Source organism: Diachasmimorpha longicaudata, chromosome 17 (assembly GCF_034640455.1).
Source record: "Diachasmimorpha longicaudata isolate KC_UGA_2023 chromosome 17, iyDiaLong2, whole genome shotgun sequence".
Lineage (NCBI taxonomy): Eukaryota > Metazoa > Arthropoda > Insecta > Hymenoptera > Braconidae > Diachasmimorpha > Diachasmimorpha longicaudata.
This window is the reverse complement of record NC_087241.1, coordinates 4,421,961-4,440,564: the sequence shown is the minus strand read 5'-3', so window position 1 is coordinate 4,440,564 and position 18,604 is coordinate 4,421,961. Positions and strand designations below refer to the sequence as shown.

At 38.7% G+C, this 18,604-nt stretch overlaps 3 protein-coding genes across 3 annotated transcripts; all 3 read left to right on the top strand.

Annotated features, from left to right (window-relative positions):
* Nucleotides 1-438: 438 nt before the first annotated feature.
* On the top strand, nucleotides 439-7,310 carry LOC135170396 (uncharacterized). The gene is made up of 12 exons (XM_064136171.1): nucleotides 439-636; nucleotides 1,060-1,462; nucleotides 1,907-2,449; nucleotides 2,871-3,090; nucleotides 3,387-3,701; nucleotides 3,909-4,029; nucleotides 4,096-4,118; nucleotides 4,267-4,531; nucleotides 4,847-5,249; nucleotides 5,810-6,352; nucleotides 6,535-6,754; nucleotides 6,870-7,310. Exons 1-12 carry the CDS (start codon nucleotides 505-507, stop codon nucleotides 7,180-7,182), a joined length of 3,501 nt encoding a protein of 1,166 aa, XP_063992241.1. The 5' UTR covers nucleotides 439-504; the 3' UTR covers nucleotides 7,183-7,310.
* A 6,732-nt stretch (nucleotides 7,311-14,042) lies between these two features.
* On the top strand, nucleotides 14,043-16,475 carry LOC135170460 (uncharacterized). The gene is made up of 4 exons (XM_064136301.1): nucleotides 14,043-14,365; nucleotides 14,608-14,763; nucleotides 14,914-15,347; nucleotides 15,481-16,475. Exons 1-4 carry the CDS (start codon nucleotides 14,347-14,349, stop codon nucleotides 16,186-16,188), a joined length of 1,317 nt encoding a protein of 438 aa, XP_063992371.1. The 5' UTR covers nucleotides 14,043-14,346; the 3' UTR covers nucleotides 16,189-16,475.
* Nucleotides 16,476-16,858: 383 nt separating this feature from the next.
* LOC135170470 (uncharacterized) lies at nucleotides 16,859-18,513 on the top strand. The gene is made up of 2 exons (XM_064136315.1): nucleotides 16,859-17,000; nucleotides 17,091-18,513. The coding sequence occupies exon 2, from the start codon at nucleotides 17,122-17,124 to the stop codon at nucleotides 18,190-18,192; it is 1,071 nt and encodes a 356-aa protein (XP_063992385.1). The 5' UTR covers nucleotides 16,859-17,000; nucleotides 17,091-17,121; the 3' UTR covers nucleotides 18,193-18,513.
* The last annotated feature ends 91 nt before the right edge of the window (nucleotides 18,514-18,604 follow it).

The window sequence follows — 18,604 nt, the reverse complement described above, 5'->3', positions numbered from 1 at the left end:
AAATTGTCTTCCGAAAATCCCTAAAATTAAAAAAAATTTCAGCTCATCAGAAAGATCTTCCAAAGATCTTGCGATGATTATTCTAACGATTTCCCAAAATTCTCGAGCTCGCAAAAACATTTTTGCGCTGTTATCTCCTTTTCATTGAACGCTCAGACTTTCCTCTAAATTCAAAATCAGTAATTTCGTGAAAATTTCTTTTCTTCCATAAATGGCCAACAGCTGACTCAGCTGTCGTTGGTTCGCCAGTTCAGGCGGATGAAGTGACAACTTTATTTCATTATATCGAAGTATATTATTAAACCCAAGATATTTTTTACTTCTCCATTCTCCACGTGTAGTCACTCTCCTCAGTACCTTTCTAGGAATTGGAAATTTTCATACCGTGATAACCTTGATTAATTCCACAGCGCTGAGCTGTTTATATTTTCAAGTGAGATAGGACTTATCGCATTGTGACAGTATGATTTTTGACATTGTCCCCTCGACAATGCCAGAGTGAATATGTGTGTTGTATCAATAGGTCTAAAAATGTGCCTAACAACGATATTAATAATAAGTGCTTCACTCCTGACACTGAAAACGGATGCAGCCAAAATTTTGGCAATTTTTCCGTACCCAGCTCATAGCCATCAGGTGATTGATTTTTGTTTCACTGGAGGAAAAACAAAAAATATAATTAACGCTATGTAAAAATAATGAGATTCTCTAATTGACTGTCGATAAATAAATTAGCGAGAGGTATTGAGGTTGACATATTATCTAAACGGAAATGCATATTTCAATCGGATGATAAATTTGCTGCAACAGTTTCCGGTAAATTGCAAAAATGAACAAGTCGATTTGAATGAAATAAATAAATAGATTTGATTTTTTTATCCGAAGCGAATAAATGATTTATTGGATTGAAAATTTACCGGAATTTCTCAAGATCTCGATTGAACTTTGCGGATTTTTTTTCAAACACAGGAATTACTCTAAAAAAATCGTCTCGGTCTACAAAAACTCCCTCAAAACTCACCCAAGTCTTCCCTTAATTTAAATATTTCATTATTCCAGTTGGTCAACCATCTCTTGACAGTTGGCCTAGCCAAGCGTGGACATGAACTGACTGTCTTCACAACAAATCCAATGAACAATAATATTCCCAATTATGCGGAATATTCTTTGAATCATTTATACCCTGTGATGCGCACACGTATGAACTACATAAAACAAGGAGAAAAAGGATTTTTGAATAATTTCAAGTCATTTTACGAATTGACTCGAATAATAGCCGATGATGTACTCTCGAATTCACACATGAAGGAGTACATATCGTCAAATTCAACAACGAAATTCGATCTGATAATAATAGCATCGTTTCACTTTGATTCACTCTATTATCTTTCTGATTTACTCGATGCACCTCTGATTGTCATTTCTTCATTACCAGGATTTGCGGCGCATTATTTTGAAATGGGTAAATATCGATAACAATTGACATTTGAATTATCTCAGAGCTTTATAATTAACGGGAGACTCCTACGAATTTTAAAAAATTTTCTCGCTGTTGTAATTTCTCATAAATTGTATTAAAAATTAATACAAGATAATTAATTGTTAATTTACGTGTGAGATATTTTATCCTGACGTACAGTAAATTTACCCTTTAACTCCAGTATTTTTTACTCTGTCGGTACAGTAATATTATTGTTTATAAATGAGGTAATTAATGAGTCAGGGGACACTTTTGAAAAACGATAGACTAATTTTCATCGTAAATTTTTCTCCCTCCGGAAAATTCTATTTCCACAGCTCGCGATTTTTAAAACTCCCAGTGGTCTCCCTCCAACTATTCTATCGCTATTGCTGACTATCCAATCAAAATATTCGGTTTAATGCACATAAATTAATAATATTATAGGAAATCCTGTTCTCCCCGCCTCTTTTCCCGACGTTACACTTCCTCACGCCGGAAAAATGAATTTCTGGCTGAGAATTACCAACTTAATCCACGTTATTCGACAATATTATGGCTATCACTACCAATCAGCATCACTACAAGACAAAGTACTCAAAAAGCATTTTGGTGACAGTGCACCACCGATTGAAGATCTCAAACTTCGTATCAGTCTTATGTTGCTCAATACACATCCCCTACTTCATTATCCACGACCAATGACTCCCAATATTGTGCAAATCGGTGGATTCAGAATGGGAATGATGAACACGACACTGCCACGAGATTTAAAAAATTCCTTGGACAATGCCAGACAGGGATTCATATATTTCAGCCTCGGTTCAAACATAAATAGTAGTCAGATGAGACCGGATATTTTGGAGCGAATCATTGGAGCTTTTTCAGAGATGCCTTATCTGATTGTATGGAAATATGATGGAGATTCACTACCACATAAACCGAGCAATGTACTCACTCAAAAATGGATTCCCCAGCATGGAGTGCTAGGTTGGTATTAAATTTTTTTTCAAAAATAGTCGAGGCTCCGTATGAGACAAACAAAAATTCCAGAAAACGGACGAATCAAAATCATGAACAGAAAAAAATAAAATAGAAAAGAAAATATATTTTTGGCAATTGTTCATTTACTTCAAAAAAGTATTTGTTTTATTAAGTTGGGAAAAAGTGGGAGAAGTTGGGGAAAAAAATGATATCAAGCAAAGATTGATATTTAATTTTAACAAAATTAATACCTCTCACTGGTGTGGCATAAAATTTAACAGAAAAATTTGTAAATTTCGCTCGAGAGTGAAATTCTATTTTCTTAATTTCTGAGGTGTTTTATACGAAGCTTTGAGGGTGCAGTAGAAACCCTTGACTGTTACAGATTTTTAATAGGTCAGTTTTTATTTCGATTCTGTTTCTATAGCCCACCCGAATATTAAATTATTCATCTACCAAGGAGGCCTGCAGAGCAGTGAAGAAGCTATTGAATGTGGTGTACCACTTCTGGGTATTCCAGTTTTTGTCGATCAACACTTCAATGTTGAAGCATGGAAACAAAGAGGAATAGCAGAATCCTTGAATCTGTACACGATGACTAAGGACGACATTGTAGCTAAGGCACATCAAGTTATATCGAATCCAAAGTGAGTAAAGGAAAAAAACTAAATGTCCGATTTTTCTTGACAAGATGCCACTTCACATTATCAACATTTTTAATAATTATCGAAGAGCTAATTTTTGAAAATGCAATAAAAAATTTGTCGAGTCAATACGGGGACCTCACATGCAAAAATGAATTTGACATTTGTTCATTCAGATTATCTGAGCAATAAATAAATTGTCATTGAATGATGTCGCAGAAAAAAGTAGTTTTCAATTTGTAATTAGAATATTCAGGGGTTAATTACAGAAGTGAGATATTTCCTCTTTTTGTTTTCAGATATAAAGAAAATATTAAAAAATTGTGGACTATATTTCGCGACAGACCTCAACATCCATTGGACGAAGCCATTTGGTGGAGTGAGTACGTGATAAGGCACAAGGGCGCCCCCTATTTTCAATCAATCAGACTTCCTTGGTACCAATATCACCTGATTGATATTTACATTTTCGTCGTTTCGGTGTTTCTTGTTCTATTCTATTTTCTATGGAACCTTCTACAATTTGTAATTACCAAAACTCGAAATCAGTTAAGTACAATTTTAAAGAAAGTCTCCATCAATTCTCTGACGCAAAAAAAAGTGAAAAATTCCTGATTAGATCAGACTTGAATTTTATACGGAATTCATTCTGCTCTTCGAGTCTGATATATATTAGTAGCGGTTCAACATTGGCCGTTTTCTCTGACAATGTTAGCTCCTAAAGTTCCTCCAACATCGCATTATTTCATTGTTAACTATCTTGTTTATCTCTTGTGTATAAAAATAATATTATTATTCATTTTGTCATACATCTGTTGGAGTATTTACATTTTTTGCGCTGTCCTGTTCTCATTTTTTGACTTAAAAAATATCCGTTGTGTTCCTAATCACAAATTTAAGTTGATCCACGATCTCCTCATGTCTGAGTGTATTCATCACGAGGTAAAATAAAAATCTACAAGAAAATATGTGGAATCCACAAGAAAAATTTACCATGTCATCTGAAAGACTGAAAACATAACGACGACAACGTACGAGTGCTCATTGCGTCTGTTTTTCAAATTTTCGAACTAATTTTAATTTTAATTTGAATCCTTCGTTGTACTATCAGTATCGTTACCACAAATGATAATTTGAATTATGATAGGTATGACAACCTGAGTGATCGGTATTCCGCAGGCATTTATCATATATAATCTTGAATATTTCCACTTTCGATAACAGTTGCTTCGTTCAAATCGTACAATTTGGTCAGTTTTATTGTAAGTCATCGCCAGTCCCGCATTGGCCCAGTATTGGCCAACGGACAACAGCCATGACCATGTGTCCAGGTTCCAAAATGTCCTCCGTTATGACCTTTATCGTCAGTCTTTTTTTATTAACATTGAATGTGGATGCAGCGAGGATACTTGCCATTTTTCCATGGCCAGCATATAGTCACCAGGTAAGAAGCCCATTAATTTTGTTAATAAACACTAAACACAGGGTAACTATCCGATCTTTTCCCCATCACTAAGAACGTGGAAAATATTGGACACTTTGACCTTTTCATCACCAGCAAGTTCCATCGAACCAATGGATTGTACCACAAGAAATGAAATCCAAGACAAACTGGTACCTGAAGACCTGAATTCATGACTGACCTCGTGACAAATTGTCACTTCATTCAGACATTTCGTTCATCAGTGACGATAATCAATCAGAGAACAATCCAACATTGACTCTCATTCGGTTCTAACACTGAAACATGTCATTCCAGGTAATTAATCATCAACTGTCTTTGGCCCTAGCTAAGAGAGGACATGATGTAACAGTATTTACAGCGAATCCAATGAATATCACAATTTCCAACTACACAGAGCACTCCTTGAGTCATGTCTATCACATAGTTCGTTCAAACTTGAACTACGTCGACAAAGGAAAAAAAGGAATGAAGTATCACTTCAAGCTCTTCGTCAAGGTCACCCAAATGATATCCGAGACGATCTACTCAACTCCTGAACTTCAAAATTATCTATCACCAAACTCTACAAAAAAATTTGATCTTCTAATGGTAGCATCGGTTTACGTCGATTCGCTCTATTACATCTCGCAACTACTTGACATACCCTTAATCCTGACAGTTACATCACCAGGATTTGCATTCAATTATTTCGAATCGGGTAAATAACGGTAATAAATAATAGTAGTTGAGTGTAGTGATAGTGAAAAATGAGTAAATTTCCAAATTTTTCGTGGAAAAATGTGGATTTTTCGATAGATTCTCTTCAACATCTTATCATTCCTCAGAGGCATCAGCAAATTGTTCTCGATGACCCGGTCTGAACCAGTGTCTTCCCAAGATCATGAAAAACATTGTCTTCGGAAGATCTTTTAAGTTCACCAACAAAATAATCAAATAGGAAAATTATCTGATCCAAAAGTCTCATCTTCCAGTATAATTTTGAGTTCTTCAGCTAATGCAGATGAAGAGAGGATGAGGTCTAGACTTGATTGATTATGTTCACCACAGCAGATGAATTGAATACTTGAATAACCTCTCGCCCATTCGTGTTTTTATCTGAAGAATTCCACGCTTGATGATGAGATAAAAGATATTCGAAAGATCCTTATTTTTCCATACGAGTCGCTCCAATTTATTTATCTTTGTTTATGCACTAGGAAATATGTTACTATTAATAGGAACGATTTCACGTTAAATTACTGAAACTTTCTATTCCAGGTATTCCTACGATGCCCGCAAGTTATCCGGATGGCCTTTTGGGCTACTCTGATGACATGACTTTTCGTCAGCGAGTGGACAATTTATTGTACATAGTTCTTCAATGGTACGATTACCATTACATAGCAGGTCCAGCTCACGGAGAAGTCCTGAGAAAACAATTCGGTGATGATGTTCCATCGATAGACGATATCAGACGTCGGATCGTCATGACGTTTCTCTGTACCCATCCGTACCTTCATTATGCCCGTCCAATCACACCGAATATTGTGCAAATTGGAGGATTGAGGATGGGAATGATGAATAATACTCTTCCAGAAGACTTAAAAACCATTCTGGATGATGCCAAACAGGGATTCATATACTTCAGCCTTGGATCAAACATCAACAGCAGTGAATTGAGACCAGACATATTAAACAACATTATCGGTGCTTTCTCCGAGCTTCCCTATCTCGTCCTCTGGAAATTTGAATCAAACCTTCCTGAAGGTCACCCGAAGAACGTAATCGTTCGGAAATGGATTCCGCAATATGGAGTTCTAGGTAATTACAATATTGTTCATCATAAGTCATGACGATTAGTTGTAATTATGTGGTAGTACCTCCCTGGTCTTAAGCGAGGAATTGCCGACAATCGGCCGAGGATAAGCCAACAGTTGGCCGAGTGTCGGTCCACTGTATTTTTTTGTAAGTGAGCTTCTTGGTCCTCATCTCCTTCTTTTCAGCTCATCCGAATATCAAATTATTCATCTATCAAGGAGGCCTGCAGAGCACTGAAGAGGCCATTGAGTGTCGTGTACCACTTCTAGGAATTCCAGTCATCCTTGATCAATCATTCAATATCAACGCATTGAAACAAAAGGGGGTCGCTGAATCGTTGGATTTGTATACGATGACCAAAGCCGACTTCAAAGACAAAATTCACCGACTCATATCAAATCCAAAGTAAGTAAAAATAATCAGCTCGAGATAGAATTTGTAGTCTCTAAGGGAAAAAAAACGAAACCTTTCTATTTGGTAGATTCAAAGTAAGATTAAGTTGATCTTGGCTCCTCCTCAGGTATAAAAAAAATATGGAGAATTTGTGGAACATTTTCTCTGATAGACCTCAACATCCCTTAGACGAGGCAGTTTGGTGGACCGAGTTCGTAATCAGACACAAAGGCGCTCAGTATTTTCAACCATCTAGGCTACCTTGGTACCGATATCACATGATCGATATCTATGCTTCGATTCTTCTTGGATTACTGATCGTGTGTTACCTACTTCAAAAGTCTCTACGATTTACAATCGCCCGAGTTAGACTTCATGTTGGTTCAATTCACAAGAATAACTTGAGTTCCTCAAAATGGAAGAAAGTTAAAAATTCGTGAATAGATCAAACGGTGGAATTATTTTGCGAAAAGAAATGGCAACTTCTGAGAATATGTTGCTGCACACTCACATACGAGAACAATTTTCATCGTTGTAATATAATAATAAAATCTAGAATAATTTCCAACTTCGACCCAATCGATCTCACAAAATCACCTCAATAATAATTTGACAGATGATGAAGAATAATTCAACGTAAACGTTGCATCACCTCCAGGCAATTGTCATTCCAGATCCATTCATGGGTGTCTCAATAGGGCGCCCAAGTCAAGTAGGAAAGTATTCTACTTGGAGAGGACTGGAAAGGATAGAAAGGATGAGAGTGGAGGAATGATTGCAGGTATCGCAGCACGAAAACAAACAACGTTTCGCTACAATGAAACGCAATTTCCTGGTGTTACCGTGAAATGGGGATGAAGGAAGAGTACCATATACCCGTTAGACTACGCTATCGTCGTCATTCGTCTTGCTGGCTAAAAGCTTCTTGGTTACACTCGTCGTTTGCTGCGTTAAACAATTGGACCTGCATTGCATTCATTGAGGAAGTACCTTCACTCTTTCCTCCCCAGTTTGTTTCCCTGGATCCATTAGACACCCCAGAAAAGCATCAATTTATGGGACCAACATTTGTCTACTTGTTCGATAATATTTTATGAGCCTGTCAGGGCAGTTGCGGATATTTTCCTGAGAACGTGCCTTCACCCATTTTCACGAAATACTCTTAAAGCTTCTGTTACTCATTCTTATGACGATTACAGAAGTAAACAAATATTGTATCGTCCTCGATATGGCTTCTAAACTCTTCAGGGCGTCTTCATCTCGAATCGATTGTAACGATAATTTCATTACTATTCAAGCAATTCAGATGGTATTTAATTTTCTGGGGCGTTATCTTTATTTTTCGATTTGCATTTCATTCATACGAAATAGACTCGTATTCTCCGATTCGACTTTTGTTCCGTTCTTCCTTCACTCTTCTTTCTCACTTCTTCAGTTATATTTTTTTTTTATCTCTCTCGTCGTCTTGAGTCGCTTTAAATTCCCGGTGTTACGAATCTGCATATCGTTATCTTTTTCCGGAGGCGACGCTATTATTCGGGTTTATCACCAGACGTTTGTCGGTGAAAATTTCATTTTTTTCCCTTTGGTTTTTTTTTTTTTTTTATGAATTGCTTATATCCTCCTGCTGCACTGGGCATTGATTTGATTCAATAACTCAACAGCGAAGGAATTGGATTTTCAAAAGCAATAATATTGAAGGCGCATTGATAAGTTCAATTTTCACCAGAATCGTCATATTTTCATAAATTCAATACAACAATTTGATTTTTCTCTTTGAAATGAGAAACTTGACGATTCTTTAATTTAACCCAATGATTTAATCTTTTACTTTTACATATCAAAAATTTCTCCACCACTGTTCATGTCAGTGTGAACACGAAGTCCTTGGCAAATCCGCTTGCCTAATTAAGCGCTAATTAAATGGAAAATTAATAAGATCGTATTTGAAGGGAGTGGAAAATCCTATAAGCCATCTACAATGTGGAGGAAGTGCCAGTAATGGGGCGCTGCGTGCCAACCAACGTGAGGGTAGCTTTACAGTTTGGAAAGGGTGAATACCACTGAATGGAGAATGAAAAGTAGTATTGGTGAAGTGTTCACTCACCTGAGTGATGAGCATTCAAATATGAACAAAATAAAGCAAAAATATACTGACGAAAGAGCGACAGATGAGGGAAAAGTTTTTGTGAGAAGAAAAATATAATGAAATGGTGTGAGTTGGGGTGGGTGAAATGAGGGGTGGAAGGGGAAAGAGAATCAGGTGCCTTATCTAATCAAGCCAGCCGTCGACTATTTTCATCGACGTTGGAGCATGAACTATCGGAAAGTTCTTCTTAATAAAGTGTTTGATCAGAGTGAAGGGACTTTGGGGTGTACTTTCATTCCACTGGGCTCGTAGGGTTGTCGGGTTGGAGGCTTCATTGGTAGACAGTGAATTTTAATCTGGTTATCAAAGGATACCTGGTGCTGAAACTTTACAAGATTGAACTGCACCTAGTTACGTATTCATCTAAAATTTTTATAGTCATCGTTCATATTTTTTTTTTTTTCGGGCGTATGGAATGAATCTAAATTTTAGTTGAGAAGAACGTATCACGTATCGATAGATCGATATTTTTGGATAATCAGAACACGTTGACTCGATACTCCCATGAAATACGGATCCTCCGAACAAAACAAAGTCAGATAATTTCAAAAAAAATTGCGAAAAAATTATCTGGAAGGAAGAAATCGATTGGTAAAACGGGACAAGTGACTTTAATCATTTATTTATGAATATCTCCGAATCTAGGAAAGATAGAAAAATTTTTATTATCACCTTTTTTGTGGAGGGTACTGAGTTCTACAACAAATTCAATTACAAAAAATCCGCTATCTCTCTTACTTTCGGAGCTATCGCTCAAAAACTCGACTCAATAATAAGTGAATTTTCATTCTTTCGTTTCATAACTCGTTTTGCCCCTCCCACTGAATTATTCAAAGCAAAACCGGAGGAAGGACTGAATTACCATTGACGATGGGTTTAAACATTCTCAAATTTGTTGCTCAACTTTTTTAAAAATAACAATCTCAATTATGAAACTAGTTACTTCACGAAATATTTCATCTACGTCGAGGAATGTTTGGGGAATTATTTCTGTTTAGAATATAAACCACAGATATTTCTACCGGTCTATGGAAGGGGTAAAACGTATAAAATTACATCGAGAGTATTATTTTACACTGTAATTCAAAGGCCCCATCGTTAGTAAGAATCACAGCCCACTGAAGTGTATTAACACTGGCTTTTAGAATCGACGATATAATTACAGTGAGGTTGCAACTATGTTCCATGATTTAAGGTAGCATAATGTATAATTCCCAACACTCGATGTTACCACCACACAACGATCCCTTTGTAAATATATATATATTTTCTCCCTTCATTCTTGTGCAACCTCATCCCCAACGGCCATCACCATCGTACGCCATTCCACCCCACACCCCCCCCCGCCCCCTCCCTGCCACCCTTTACCCTGTGCATGGTATACCGTAGAGGCCGTTAGTGTAGAGGGTTAGGTACTTTTACCTAAAGTATCACGCCTATAAAAGGAAATTAAACTTGCTACAAAATTTATCGGATTTAACCTGGGCCACCGCGAGAAGCGCCACTCTGATATCTTCTTCCATTTTCTTTTTCACCCGATTAATTTGCTCTATTGGTACTTTAAACTGATGAATTATCTCCCATTTCCATTTTACAAGCGAAATTTAATAAAAATTATTTTGATGTGAATTTATTATCCGGAAAATTGATAATTATTTAAATAAAATTGGAGATGACGATTCGGGGGAAATATTGAGTGAAAAATAGCAAAAAGAAATGTAGTAATTACGTGGTTGGTGACTAATTGGAAATTTAATGAATATTATGAGTGAGAATGGAAATTTTACCCACCTCAAAACACCAAAACTATCGAGAGTTCGAGAGTAACTGATTTCGTTTTACCACTTTCCAATTGAAATATATATTTTTTTAAATAATGACAATGAATAAAAAAATTTCTGCCAAGTTTCATACCGTTATAATTAAAGCAAAGGTTTACCAAAGCATTTTGCCAAGAGTGGAAAACTCACCACCGCGATGTGTCTGCAATTATGATTTTTCTAAAAGCGAGAGACGTGTGGTACATGTGCGAATGCCCGTTTCTACCCCAGTCCACGTTTATCCACATTTTGGCTTGGTCCACGCAGAAGGACCCATCCACCAAAAACCCTTTAGCGATATCTTCATGCACGGTACCACTCGTCATAATGAAATTTTCAAACGCGAGTAACGGGTAGCCCCTTCCACGCGCCTGAAAACCATTCCAATGGTTAAACCCCAGAGCTCTCTCTCTCCTCTGGACGCCAGCATACCCAACCAGGATAATTTGATTTTGCCGAATTATCACTCATTCCCAAGAGCAAAAAGGATAAATGTCATGCGTGACTTGAATTCAATCTTCACTTGAGGCAAAACGCCAGAATATTCCACACCCATTGGACTTTAAAGAAACGAAAATTCTGGAATTCCTCATGGCTCTGCCCAGAGGAAAATATTCAGTAAAAATTCCAAAACCTCAAGTTCCCATACCCATTGCAGAAGTAATTAAGATAATTAACATGACGATATAGTGATTTTCTGTCACGCATAGATTATCACTTATCCTCATAAATTTATTCCTAAATCAACTGAAAAATTTTTTTTCTCAATTGTCGCCATCACAGAAACAGTACCAGTCGTATTCTCGCAATCAATCTTTTACGGCAGTTGTTTCAGACATTTCTTGTGTCTCTTTTGCTCTACACTCTGTCCCCATGTGACATCCAGGAGAGGCTTTTCATATTAAACGATATAAAGAAACGAAACGTGTGATTTATGCGCACAAATTGTCCTGTCAGGATCGTACGAGGGAGTTTGTCCTTCTCTTTTCGTCATATCGCAGGGACCTACGCCTGTACCAAATTGTAACTCGGTGAAAACGTTATTTTTTGGCACGACGGACTATTGTCCGTGCTCCAATATCCTGTGCATTACATTTGAATTTTTTTTTCTGCAATAAGTCGTCACCTTTTTTCTCGGGGACACAATTTTTCGTGGCTTAGTTATTCATGGAAAAATATAGGGACCTGACCTATCTTCTCATTTTTCGGTTGGTTCTTTGAGAAATTCCTGAGTAACGATTGGTAAAAGTGACGTAAAAGTTAAACTGTCTCTAAATTCAATGATTATTAAATAGTTTACCCACAATATCTGGCCCACAATTTCCTTGGAATTTACAAAAATGGATAAATATCGGCAATAAGTCCTTAACATTCACGATAAAACCAGATAAAATGGATAAGAGTGAAATAACTCTTATATTGAATTTTTTATCAGTTATTTGCTTGAAGAAATCCCGACGTGAGAGATGAGATGTGTAGTGTGTATATACGATGCTGAGTATAAAACCGAGGCATATATATCAAACAAAACGGAAGGATTCGTGGGGTTGCACCATCTGCCAGGACAGCACTGCGGGACGAACTGAATTTCGGCCATTTAAAATAAAATTTAATATTCTTTCGCTTATGCATCTTTTTTAACACTTTACCGAGGAGGCGAGAAAAACGAAACAATTGATTTTAGAATATTCCCGGAGCCTTTGAAAAATCGCCAATTGGGTTTACACAACCCTAATGAATTAACAGTCATTACCCTTTATGAAAACCGAACACGCAGTGATAATTTCGAAAATCCATATTTGCGTGACAGTCCATGAACACGAGATCACCAAAGCGGTTGACGTGGTGGATCATATAGCGCATGAAATTTGTCACTATTGTGTAGTGACAGAACTGCCGAGTGTAATACGAGCGTTTACGTTAACTAGCCCTTGTTGTACTCCCAACATCTATGCCACACCGTCCAATGTCACATCCCCAGCTCTCCTCGTCGCTGTAAATTCTCCTCGTGATGTGGCAATGACAAAACCGAGATACGATGCATGATACTGATTGGGGATTCTGTGTAGTGATGGCTACGTTGGAGATGAATTGGTATCGCTGGCAGTCCTACATGTTTTTCCATCCAATGGTGGACTAATGAATCCACTTAACTTACATCTAATTATGATTGTCATGGTGGGAGTGGTCACGAATCCAATGGCGCCAGCCAAATTGTCCTAGCTATGATATTTCCAAAGATATGGAGGCAAAACGGTCTGATGCGAAATCCGGGCCCTTTTTGCTCTAGGAGGCCCAGGAGCCGAGACAAACGCGAATGCAGACACCCCAGTAGTACTCGTGGCGCCCCATTTCCCATGGGGTGACACTACGTCGCTAACGTGGAGTGCCTGGCGTCACTCAAACCCCCAGAACTGAGCCTCTACTCTAGTCGATCCTCTTTGGGACACCCCATGAGCCTAGGACTAAACAAATGAATCACAATGGCCCACGATAAAATTCCAGAAGTGCCCTCCGGGTGCTTGAGCACCCCATATATCCACGCAAAATGGCCATACACAGGGAGCCTTGTGTATCCCAAAGAATGACGATTAGAACTGAGTTTGGGAAACAGCCCAAGGGTCCATTTGCCCCCCCAGCTCTCGTGTATATTACCCCAAGAATTCGTATGTACTCACCAGGATCCTCAAGATTCCACTGTAATAGTATTGGGCCAACGGTGTATCAAGCAAGTGATGGAAAGTATTACGTAAGTCGTTATGCTGGCGTGATAATTGTCAGGACACCCAGAGATTCCAACGTTGCTCCTGAGGGTCGGTGGATTACAAAGTCCTGCATGGCTGTTGCACGTTCACATACACATACACACACTATAATTTATTCCCTTCACTTAACAACTCCCCGGACACAATGAACCCCTCGTTTTCCACTCACCACTTTATTTATATACGCGAACATGAGACTTCTCATTAAACTTTGATTTATTATCGAAAAGTAGGATTGAAAGATCAGGAGATCTTTCATGATGTGCAACAATTGTTTATTTCCCGTGAATAATGCACAATTGTTGAAAAATACTGGACGCGAGCGGAGAGACTGTTGGGGAAACGACGCCACGTACACAAAATGGCGAGTGAATGTCTCGGGACGCAGAGTGACTCACAGCAACGACCGACCTCTGCCGTGACCCCTACGGCGCCCTCACAAGTCGTTTTCATCGCGACACCGACACAAAATGTTATTTATTTTCTTTAATCAGAATATCTCACCATTTATGGACAAATAAAAATATTTTAAGCAAGACTGAGGTGAATTATTGCAAATTTAATTACCATTCTCTCAGTGACTACAATTCAGAGATTTTATCTGATCACTGTCGACTGCGGCGCTGGTTACGCCGTCACGTGACACTGATCAGTTCGGCTGTATTGGCCGCCAAGTCAAGGACCCCCCAAGCTTGAATAATAATAATCGTACAGAACAGAAGTGAGACAAAAATAAACAAGCGATAACAGCTGAAAGCCATTGGTGTATCGCCCTGGTTCCTCGACAGGACATTCGCCCACAATTTGGTTTGTCATTTACTGTTCATCCCTTACAAATAAGTGAAGCTAATTATTGAGTTATTGGGGTTCATGATGCCGAGCAACAAGAGTAAGTTAATTAATTAATCATTGGAGATTTGGATGATTACGATTTTTGTATGAGTCCGGGCGTTTATAACAGCACATAACCTCTGGGGCTCGCACAATTTAATGTGAAAATTTTCGAGTTTTAATTGTCTCTACGGATTGAAGTTCTTATCTCAGGAACATGGCATCGAATATCGGAATAAAGTAGTGACTAAAAGGAAATTGTAAAAAATATAAAAAAACACATATATTTTTCATGTTCAGAAAAAACACGATTTGCAATCAAACAAAATAATGGCAAAACTCTGAGTCGATCTGAGAAGTCAAGTGGACCTGATTTAATTAATACTCTGAATGACGATTGCCTGGGGAGAGTTTTCATGTACCTTGATGTGTGGGACAGACTCAAGGTTCAGCAAGGTAATTCCGTAAATTTTATTTCAGTCAATAAAATCAATTTTCTGTCTTCCGAATGCAATTGTAAATAATTCAACGATATCTGAAACTCGTAACATTATTTTCACACCTAAACTCGATTCAATCGTATCGGAAAATAAATTCAACTCGTAGTTTGCAAACGTTGGAGGGAAAATCCGCGGCTGGTCTGGGGTGACCTTCGAGTCCTGGACTCTGAGAAATCTGGGCAGCTGGCTGGGAGCCTCTTGGACAACGCAGGTGTCGGGAGGATCTTGAGACAAGGTGGATTCTTCCTCAGAGAATTAAAGCTCTTACAGCTCTGCACAAGTCTTATTCTCCCAGTCGTTGCCAAGAATTGCGAAAATCTAACTACACTGGAGATTGAGCTTCCCTACCACGACATGAACAGCACCCAGTGGTTTCCGAAAATGGAGATGCTGATGTACTTCAGGATGCAGGCGAATGCACTACATTTCACCGACAATTTCTTCCAGACTCTGCCGTACGAGAGTCTGACTGAGCTTCACCTCACCGTGTGCTCCACAGACGGTCATACTCCAGCATATCTACCTCGTGCAGCTGCCAGTGTAATTATTCAAACGATTCTAAGGTTTTTCAATTTGATATGAGAGAATTAATTGTGATCCTTGTCTTCCTGACTATCTCAAATTATCTTCTCCCTACAATTTTACCACTGAATTCCCTTATCCCTTCCTTCAGGCCATCGAGAAACTCACAAAACTGACAGATCTGACCCTGAGCCGCTTTGCCCTGACCCCTCATCTGCTGGCAAGTATAAACCAGAATTCTAACTTAACATTTCTGGCTCTCCCGAATTGCTCTGTCAGACGAGGATTCTCCCCTTTGAGTGGTCTCATCAACCTTGAGTACCTCAACCTCTCCAAGATTCAGGAAGTCACGGATCAGTTTGTCATTCAGATCTCAGACACTTGCAAAAAACTGAAGACCCTGAACCTCAGTGACTGTTACAATCTAACCGACAATGGCATCAGGGATCTCCACAATCTCCAGCTCGAGGACCTGCGCCTGAGCGGTGTCTACACCATTACAGATCGACCTTTGGCTCAGTTGCATACCCTCAGGAAGTTGGAGTGTCATGGCTGCAACAATATTGGAGACAATGGAATACTCACTCTCATGCGATCAGCTCCTAATTTGGAGTTCCTGAATCTGTGGAAAACTGCTGTGGGCTCGAAGGTACTGACAGAAGCAGCTGCTATTATCAGACAAAGGAATAATGACGTTCCATTTCGCATTTTTGCGAGTCCCAACGTGAGACCTACCATCAACCATGAAGACTGGTTTCCCTTTCTGATTATCAGTCATCTCTCTCAGCTGATTGATTCAGGCAGCTCTGATGACAGCAGTGACACTGAGGACGCTGATGACAGTGAAGATGATGATTAATTTGGTCGATATGTACACACAACAAACTATCGTGATTATCGATTTATTGCTGTTAAGAGGAGATGTTGAGTTTAATGTTCATCTGGTTCGTACTTATGTGATGATCATTTCCCGAAAAAGACCTCACACGTAATTTACTAATTTAAATTAAACACGTAATTTACTTTTTTCGAGAAAATTCAAGCTTCACAGGTCTTTAAATCTCTAAACTTATCGTGACATTGTGACAAAGACAGAAAAATGTAATTGTTTGTGAGGAATAAAAGAGCGGTTCTAATGATTCATTATTTATTGTTATGTGAGTACTTTAAAATTGTCCCTTGGCCTCATTTAATCCTCTTCATATAATTTTTATTATTTTTTTAAATCAAAAGTCATATAATTTCCGATTTTTATCCACAACTCAATATAATTCGACGTCGATCGATTTATGGTCGATCGAGTCGTTAACCTATGAGAACCCCTGGCTCGGGGTTCTCATTCTCATGGTGTCTAGAGTGTAGTCATCAACTACGACTCGACACTAAAAAAACATCGGGAACGAGGGGGGAAGAGGATGCCGAGTGTGATCGTGGATTTAGGTACAGTAGGAGCATATGACGATCACTTCAGGACTGTCGACTAGGACTCCGGCGGTGGGAGACAAGACATTCATCAGGAATTCGTTCAAGTGGGGGTAAGTCTGGTACAACCCGTCCAATCTCGTTCGCGACTTCCTTCAATGAATTTCATTCAGGTGACGTAATCGCCAAACCTGGCTAAGTTCCCTCCTGGTCTGATTCTTGTCCACGATAATCACAGACGACAATCAGGTAAACGAGTATTCAAAACGATTTATCTCTCCCCATAAAAATTAGTGTTGCAAAATAATAATTGAATTCCGAATGGCAATTACGTTTCAGTTGCGCAATTAAATCAGTTATCGATCTGAAAATGGCGGCCAAAGGTGAAGTCCCACCTGATTTTTCACTCGACTTCGGTGGATTATCCCTCGGGGATGTAAAAAAACGTGAAAAACCTTCGAAGAGTCCCTCTGCCAATCTTAAAATCGTCTACTTCGATGTTCAATCCACCGGATTTTCCGGTGGTGCGGAGGTTATTCAACTTGCAGCACGATATCAAGACCGTAGCTACTCTGATTACATAATGCCCAAGAAGGAAATCCCAGACGAGGTGACGGATCTGACAGGGCTGTTCAAATGGAGGTCAATGATGGTTAATTCTTACAACAACTGCGAACCAGTGCCTGCAGAAGACAAACAGACCGCCGTCAACAATTTTTTTGCATTCTTGAAGTCAGTCGGTGAGGAAGTCATTCTCGTTGCTCATAACTGCCTCCACTACGATGCCCCAATGCTCAGTGGGCTTATGTACGAGGTGGACAAGGTAGGTGACTTCAAAAAATTAGTCTTTGGATTTTCGGAGGTACTTGGACTCTTCCGAAAGAAATTAAAGGGCCGACGGGATGAGAAACATGGATTTAAACTTGAAAAACTTGCTGGTCATTTTTTACATGAAAAAAACAAAACATTGAACTCAGTTGTCCACGTGAAGTGGCTCCAGGGACTCGTCAAGCATCCTCGTATCAATATATCTGATGATGAGCTGATTAATCATCACATACCTGCCGAGGGTGTCGTCAATGAGGCCACTGAACGCAAGTGGAAATACGCCCTCAGAAAGGATGTTGAGTTACTCAAGGTCACTGTGAGTGATACACACGGATTTGTTGGTCTCGATAACGAAATAATCGATCGTTTTGTGGGGCAGGGAATTGGCCTGCACGATCTTTACTCGTACTGGAAGCATGGGGGTGAGGACTATGTCAGGATGATCATCACAACTCCCATGGAGGGACAACCTGATTCGGTTATTGCTCAAAATGATCAAGAGGAACAGATGATTATGGATAATCTTGCTGTTGTCTTTAAGCATGGACTGCAGAGTATTCTCGCCATTGCTGAAATTGCTCGGGATCATCCTTTCGTCACCGAGGGGTTGTAGAGCTCATGGACTCATGTGAGAGGTTTTGGATTTATTTCTGTCTCGAAAATGTGTGATTTTCACATTAAAATTTTCTTTGCAACCAGACTCTAGTTTCGCTGTACAATTGGAACCCAGTTCGTTTAATTGGAATATTCCTTATTATTAGCTGTCTTGGATGGTAATATAAATCAGGTTGTTCTTTTCTGTTATCAAACAATAGGGTCGATATATTTTTTTTGTTAAATTAGGTCATAAATGACGTAGAATTTTATTTTTGTTATATTTTTGTGAGACTGAGAAAATAAAGACCAAAGTATCCTCCCCTAGATTCATAAATTACTTCGCACTCGTGGTTTATTTATCCCACGTCCATAATTCAATAATCCTTGACTTTTTCGATAATTGTTCAGGTGAGGAATCATATTTATAT

What these genes read in the sequence shown, in the direction of transcription:
- LOC135170470 (XM_064136315.1), top strand. Translation starts at nt 17,122, where the DNA reads ATGGCGGCCAAAGGTGAAGTCCCACCTGATTTTTCACTCGACTTCGGT.
- LOC135170396 (XM_064136171.1), top strand. Translation starts at nt 505, where the DNA reads ATGTGTGTTGTATCAATAGGTCTAAAAATGTGCCTAACAACGATATTA. An exon ending in GGCGCATTATTTTGAAATGG is followed by an intron (nt 1,463 to 1,906) that starts GTAAATATCGAT and finishes ATAATATTATAG; the next exon opens with GAAATCCTGTTCTCCCCGCC. An exon ending in ATTCAATTATTTCGAATCGG is followed by an intron (nt 5,250 to 5,809) that starts GTAAATAACGGT and finishes TTTCTATTCCAG; the next exon opens with GTATTCCTACGATGCCCGCA.
- LOC135170460 (XM_064136301.1), top strand. An exon ending in CAGACTCAAGGTTCAGCAAG is followed by an intron (nt 14,764 to 14,913) that starts GTAATTCCGTAA and finishes TTCAACTCGTAG; the next exon opens with TTTGCAAACGTTGGAGGGAA. An exon ending in TACCTCGTGCAGCTGCCAGT is followed by an intron (nt 15,348 to 15,480) that starts GTAATTATTCAA and finishes CCCTTCCTTCAG; the next exon opens with GCCATCGAGAAACTCACAAA.